We start from the raw sequence: 7,896 nt of genomic DNA, 5'->3' as shown, positions 1-7,896 counted from the left end.
TTTTGGCTTCAATATCTCACGGAAAGAGACTTTCCCCCAAGCGTAAGTTCTTACGCAGTACTCGTTCCCTCTCTAGAGAGAACCGAGGTTACGTAAGTAACCGAGTACGTTTTCAGGGAGTTTAGAAAACTCCCAGAGAGAAGTGAGGCATTTACCACTTCTAGAAGATCTGCTTCTAAACTGTTTAACACACTTTTGAAAAAAGATGTGGGAAGTGTGTCAAGAGCGCAGGTTGATGTTTTAAGGTGCTGTACGGTTTCTTCCAAAATTTTGCCATCAATTTCTTTGAAATCAGACATAGTAACTACTTTCTCAGGTGGTCTGGTCTGTCTGACCCCAGTGCAACTCAAGGATGTGCTGATCACCTTTCTGATATTATTGATTTTCTCAGAGAAGAAAGAAGCAAACTCACTGCACTTGTTGTCTGAGAGAATTTCACTGGGAATCTGGCTTGGGGGGTTTGTCAGTCTCTCTATAGTAGCAAAAAGTGTGTGATGTTTAAATTGCTGTTTATAATATTTGAGAAGAAAGTCTGTCTAGCTTTGCCTAGTTCCATATTGAAAGCATGAAGGCTGTCTTTGTAGATGTTATAATGGACTAAGTTTTGTCTTCCGCCACATGCGTTCTGCTTTTCTGCATTGTCTTTTTGAAAAAAAAAGACTGAGCCCAACTGTTATAGGTACACTGTAAAAAAAAAATCCAAATTTTACAGAAAATAACTGATTTTTTGACGATAATTTTCTTTAATTTTAAATTGTACTCAAAACACTGTAAAATTACAAATAATATCTGTAAAATAAAAATTCTGCTGTTATTTTAGGTATTGTGACATTAATGACACATTCCAGTAATTTACATTTTTTTATACAGATAATTGATTGTATTTTTCTTACAGTATTTTTTCTGTTCTCTTAAATTACATAAAAATGTATGTTAAATTAGAAATCTAATCTGTAATTAAACAGTAACAAAACAGTTAAATGATAAAATGGTCAAATGACCCCCCAAAAAACTGTAAAACATCCTAAATTAAATAAACTGAAAAACACTGTTATTTTACAGGTATTTCTTGAATAATCACGATCATATTGTCACGAGATGCACACAAACAGGTAAGATCCAAGTGCAGTTTATTAAAGTCCGCGTGAACCGGAAGTTGCAAATGACTTTTCTCCAGTGCTGTGACGTATTTCCCAGTGAAAAGGAATATTGAACAGAGGGCAGGGTTTTACTCTAGCGCTCCTCCTCTCCATCTCTCGCTCATTACAGACTAACGATTTGAGGGGAGTGGTTAAGCGTTTCCCAAACCAAGCCGTCAAACCTACGTCATCAGAGAAGGTCCTCCAAGGCAGAGGGGAGGGGCATTTTCAGATTTTGATTAAAGATTACGAAGCCAAAAAAAAAAATTCTGTGTTTTAACTTGCACGGATTAATTGTTCACCACAAGACTAGTAATATGCGCTAACAAAGTAAGTAGGGTCCATTTTGATTTCATGCCGACTTTAAGGGTAATCCATAATCGTAATCCAGGCAGGCAAAGGGTCAAAGTCCATACAAAGCAGTCCAAAACGAGAAACAAACAAGAAACAAACGTAAACAGAACTCCGAAGTGCAGGGTGACATTATACAAGGACTCCATGACAATGACTGAACAGACAGGGTATAGATACACAGATACTAACAAGGTGAGTGGGAACAGCTGAGTGCAATGATCAATGATAAGACAGACAAGGATGATGGGAAATGCTGTACATGAGTGGATGTAACAGTGTGGGGAAAAGACCTCTAGTGGACACCCAGGGAACACCAACCAGACACTGTGACACATATACCTTCATTGTAAAAAAAATCATAAAAAAAAGGGTCAAAGGGTCAGCTACGGCTGCCAAACAAAAACCATCAAATTAAAGTAAAATATGCTAATTTAAATAAACCGAAAAAAAACCCCACTGTTATTTCACAGGTATTTCCTGCATTATTATGATCATATACCTTCATTGTAAAAAAAAAATCGTACAAAAAGGGTCAAATGACTGACAGCTGCGGCTGCCAAACAAAAACCATAAAATTAAAGTAAAATATGCTAATTTAAATAAAGTGTAAAAAACTTTAAAAGACATTTGATGTCATCATGATTGAGATCAGTGTCTGCTTTAGTTGGGCTCATGACCCTTGAGTTTTTATCATTTGTTTTTCTCTGGCTGCTTTAACTGTGTATTTGGTACACATTTGTAATAGAAATAAGTACAGGAGAAAATATCAGATGGTCTTGGTCATTCATTGGTGATATTATAGTCATCATGTGATGATCTGATTCACTGATATGTCAGTTAAATCTCTGAATATAATAGCTTAGACTGCATAATATGTGGATGGTATTTAGCTTTATATAAAGTCTATAATTAATGTCATATTTTTTCACATGATCCTTGAAACATTGTGGCATCAGTATTATAACAATCTAAAAAAATAAATAAATAAATTATAAATAAATTATATATATATTATACAGAAAAAGTTTTGAGCTGGTTCATTTTTGTGTTTGTTTTTGTAGAGACATCAAGAATACACATATGAATCTCAACAATGGTGACAACCAACAAAGCCTTTTTGTGACTTTATAGTAGTTCAGAGTTGATCAGATTTTTTTTTTCATTGTCACCATTGTTGCGATTCATACGCTGATTCTTGATGTCTGAGTGAGTCTATATGATCCTGTCAAAACATTTTCTGTATAATGACTTTATAAAATCTGAGTATCACAGCATTGCAGGATCTTCTATAGCAGTTTTGTCATGCAAAATTAACTAATAATTGATGACTTAATCAGATATTATACTTCAGATAATTAAACTTACTCAATTTTAAGAGTGTGTTAAATATATTAATAATATTGATTAGGGATGACGAAACTAAACATCATACCTGTATTTACATCCTGTTTTCGGTCGAAGTCCACAATAATCGATTGTCGAGTTCACGCGCATAGGTTTAGTACCTATGATCATGCGCGTGAACTCGACAATCGACTACTGTGGACTTCGACCGAAAACAGGATGTAAATACAGGTATGTGCGCTGGCTGAATAAACATCATTTTTTTATATATATCTTTCACATCTACTGCAGTCAGATTCACCCGCGTTCACTCCGAAGGAATCACTCACATGACCTGTGCACTTGTAATGACACATCAAGGATGTTAAGAGGCTAAAAGCAGGTTTAAAACTTGCCCCATTGAAGTCAACAGGGTGCAAATTTTAAAACGAGGATAACACGTTGTAGGCAACACCGATTTTTGTCGTTGTTCTCTGTACTGACAGCACTCCAAATGTTCTCAATTTATCATTTCTTGCAGAGGCAAAAGCTAATTACACCACTCTATGCCAGCTAAGCTGGAAGTTCCATGGGCCAGATATACACAATTACATTTCAAAGCTTACTCCGTCTTTGATCAATGCGCTCTCTCTAATAAAATCAGGTGTCTTTTGACAATGCCCAGCCCTAGTAAACAATACATTTCAAAACAATAAAGCTCGAAAATATTAACACTAGGATATAAACTATGATGAAAAACAAATTTAAATATATGAACTGAAACTACAAAACTAAAACTAGTCAGAGGAACTGAAACTAAAAACAAAACAGGAACAAACTATGAACTAAGAACAGGAAACAAAAATTTAATCAAAAAATCAAAACATAACCCTGCTACTGAATAATGCCTGTCAACATTTTTAACAATCAGCGAATGTAATATAATTATTAAATGTAATACAATGATATCATGTTCATAAAACAACAGTATTTTATTTCCCTGTGAATAGATTAACACCTACTAGGGACCCTTTCTTGCACGTGTGTGGAAGTTAATAGTTGATGTAGCGTGAACCCCATGTACTCTGCATGTTTTCTGTTCCACTGTAGGAGAAAAGTACACTGAAGGAGAAAATCTCAAATTGTAAGTTACCGTTATGACGATCAATGGTTGCTTTAGTTGGACTCTTGACCCATATATTATTAACTTTCGATTTTGTTTGTCTGTTGTTTTTGAATTATAATCACCAGTTGAACAAAGAAAAAAGTGATCTGATGGTGTTGGTTATATTATGATAATCATCATTTGAACTTGATCACTGAACTCATTAAAATCCTTCTTTCTGACTTCAATTTATGTTGTTGGTTAGTGAATCTGCATAAATGCCCAGAATTTTTGATATAATATAAAGGATTTCTTTAAAAAAAATCCTTCTTTTAGGCACACACAGAGGTCAAGATTCAGTCTATGCATCTCAACAATGGTGAGGAGCAGAATATTCAATTAGGAAAAGTAAATTACATAGACAATTCAGATAATAATTTATTCATACCGCAATGCATGATGGGAGCCATTAATGAGTTGTGATTGGTGGCAGCCACTGCAACATGCTTTATTATTGTCACCATTGTTGAGATTCACAGGCTGATGGATGTCTGTGTTTTAAATGAATTTATCTGAATGTCTTATGATCAGAACAATATTTATTAAATATTTTGAATTGTAAGTAAAGTGGACTATTGATAATCATAGGCTGAAGAATCACGAAACTGCTGCTAACAAGTTAAACCAAACTATCTCAATAAGTTTCCTTTTTCAGATCACAGCATGATTATGTCAAAACATAACCAACACTATAAACTAACATTTTACGTTGTTCATTTCACTGTTATAAATCAATAACAGCAGACAAACAACAGAAAATATTAAAGTAAACATATAATGGTCTAGAGCCCAACTAAAGCAAACACCCATCACCTTAATGGTAACTTACAATTTGTGATTTTCTTCTTCAGTGATTCTGCTTGTTAACATCAGGTGTCTTCAATAATGCTCAATCATCACTAAATTAATCACTTAATTATCTCCTCAGCCCTAAATGCCGCTTCATCTGAAAGCAGGTGATGGTGATTTACTACTAATCAAGGAACCGGCTTTACTGACGAGATGCGCATAACAATCTCATGCGATTAATCGTGCAGCCCTAGTTTATATGGCTCCAGAGTCAGTGTTAAAATATGAGTGTTAAATTAACACTCAAGAGTGTTAAACTTAATGAGCTCATTAAGTGATTAATTGAGTGATGATTGAGCATTATTGAAGACACCTGATGATAACAAGCAGAATCACCAAAGGAGAAAATCAAATTTTTTAAGACACCGTTATAGTGATCAGTGTTTGCTTTAGTTGGGCTCTTGACCCATAAACTGTAAACATTAGATTATCTTTGGCTGTTGTATCTGAGTTATAATTGCCAGATGAACAAAGAGAAAGTTGATCAGATTTTATTGGTTATGTTTTGACATAATCATAATTTCACCTGAATCACTGATCTCATTTAGAGTGTAATCTCTGACTTAAATGTATATTGTTGATTACAGCATCACTGTGATTCTACAGCATAAGATCTTTTTTTCTACCTAGTTTTAAGGATTTCTTAAAAGCTGTTCTGATAAAACAAAATCTTTATTTTAGGCACACACAGACATCAAGAATCAGTGTATTGATCTCAACTATGGTGACAAACAGAATATTCATTTAGGAAAAGGAAATTAGTAGGACAAATCAGATCATAATTTATTCATACCGCAATGCATGATGGGAGCCATGAATGAGTTTTGATTGGTGGCACCCAGAATGCACTGCAACATGCTTTATTATTGTCACCATTGTTGAGATTCACAGGCTGATTATTGATGTCAGTGTGTCTAAATAAAGTAATTTTCTATGTATTTTTTTTATCAGAACAATTTTTAAGAAATATTTTGGATTATATTGATAATGATAAAAATCATTTGCTGTTAAATCACAGGCTGCTGTAAATCTGACTCTCTAAATGAGATTTGATATTCAGGTCAAATTATGATTATCAAATCATAACCAACACCACCTGATCACCTTTTCTCTTTGTTCATCTGAGAGTTATAACTCAGATACAACAGCCAAACAAAATTTGAAGTTAATGCTTTAAGGGTCAAGAGCCCAACTAAAACAAACACTCATCACCATAACGGTGTCTTAAAAAAATTGATTTTCTCCTTTGGTGATTCTGCTTGCTAACATCAGGTGTCTTCAATATTGGTCAATTATCACTCAATGAATCACTTAATGAGCTCATTACATTTAACACTCTTGAGTGTTAATTTAACACTCATATTTTAACACTGACTCTGGAGCCATATAAACTCCCAGGAGAGTTAATTTAACACTGGACTTTTTGCTGTGTACAGACGCAGTGATTCATGAAACGCAGAGATTTGCAAACATAGTACCCCTTGGTTCCCCCCGTCAGACCACCTGTGATGTTCATCTGAATGGATTCCTCATCAAGAAGGTCTGGCTCCAATAAGAGCATGCTGTGTTCTTGATTATGTGTTTTCTCCATTTATCACTAATCATTTGTGTTGTTTTATGCAGGGTACCAGTGTGTTCGCACTACTGGTATCTGTATTGAGGGATGAAAATGAGTGGGAAACTCCTGACAGCTTCAACCCAAGACACTTCCTAAATAAGCAGGGCCAGTTTGTCAAAAAGGACGCCTTCTTGCCCTTCTCTGCAGGTGCAGTGGACTTCAAATTAGTTATAATTAATAATACCATGCCATCGCAGGTGATTTCTGTAAATACTTTGCTTATTGTTTTTATCAGGCCGCAGGGCTTGTCCTGGAGAGAGTTTGGCCAGGATGGAGCTCTTCCTGTTTTTCACTTCCCTCCTTCAACATTTCCGCTTCACTCCTTCACCTGGAGTGTCTGAAGATGATCTGGATCTCACACCAGTCGTGGGCTTCACCCTGAACCCAGCCCCATACAAACTGTGTGCAGTGAAGCGGTCTTAAAGTTAATATGACCTTTTATTGGACATTTGTCATTTCTTTTATGATATATTTGCATTTATTAATTTATGTTTCCATTGGAAATACATTCAATGTTAATTCAATGCTTCCTTTTAGATAGTATAGTGCCTTTGCTCTTCTTATGTAAGAAGTGTATTTAAGAATATGTTTAATATGTAAATGTATTTATCACATTCAAATTAATCAAATGTTGTTATTAATGCTTAAACCTGATGAAAAAGTTAGCATTTAAATTGTACTTATGGAAGCACTGTGGAAATAGTGGTTTCTTTAACCAACAGATACAGATTGCACTGTAAAAACCTTTTAAAACCTATAAAAAACAAAAAGCTAAATTCTAACAGTAAAATACTATTTTCCATTAAAACAGTAATATACTGTAGCATTCTGGGTAATATTTATTCACTATTCCCTGCATGAGCTTGGTTTAAGAACAGGTATTAATGTTCTATATTACTTTACTCATTCAGCAATTGCTATGCTATGTTAATGATATCAAAGCTTTGCTTTGCCAATTAATATGTTAGCGTTCATTGAATAAGCTAGTTAAAGCTATAGCCGAGTTTCCACTATTAAAAATATTTAAATTGAGATTACATGATCATTTTTAATATGAATTAACTTTCTTAAATATTCTAAGTTAAGAGTTAAAATGAATGTACAAAATAAAAATCAGCAAGTTCTGCTTAATCAAACTTTGAATTCCTTAAATTTTCCTTATATTTTGTTGACTTAACTCATTATTTTTTGTTATCTTTTTGCATGTTTTTTTTAGTTAAACTAACTTATTTGTAAAAGTGTACCTGACAAATTTGGAAAAGTTTACCTGACAAGTTATAAAGTACAATGAACTGATTTAATTTAGTTAAGTAAACTTTGAATTTAAGTTCAGCCAACTAAAGTCAAGTTTTCTAAACTACATCCAATAAGTTCAGCCAACTAAAGTGGTGTTTTGAAACCTGCAGCAGTACAACATAATTAATTACTACTAAAACATTAATTTGTAA

The 7,896-nt window shown here is 34.0% G+C and overlaps 1 protein-coding gene across 1 annotated transcript; it reads left to right on the top strand.

Moving 5' to 3' along the window:
- Positions 1-1,643: 1,643 nt before the first annotated feature.
- Positions 1,644-7,153, top strand: LOC311304539 (cytochrome P450 2K6-like; the record flags this gene model as incomplete). The annotated part of the gene is made up of 5 exons (XM_084431619.1): positions 1,644-1,685; positions 3,927-3,933; positions 6,267-6,370; positions 6,454-6,595; positions 6,684-7,153. The coding sequence occupies 5 exons, from the start codon at positions 1,644-1,646 to the stop codon at positions 6,869-6,871; spliced, it is 483 nt and encodes a 160-aa protein (XP_084287745.1). The 3' UTR covers positions 6,872-7,153.
- Positions 7,154-7,896: the final 743 nt, after the last annotated feature.

This window comes from Rutilus rutilus, assembly GCF_951802725.1.
Source record: "Rutilus rutilus genome assembly, chromosome: 1".
Taxonomy (NCBI): Eukaryota; Metazoa; Chordata; class Actinopteri; order Cypriniformes; family Leuciscidae; genus Rutilus; species Rutilus rutilus.
This window is presented reverse-complemented; position numbering and strand designations above follow the sequence as displayed.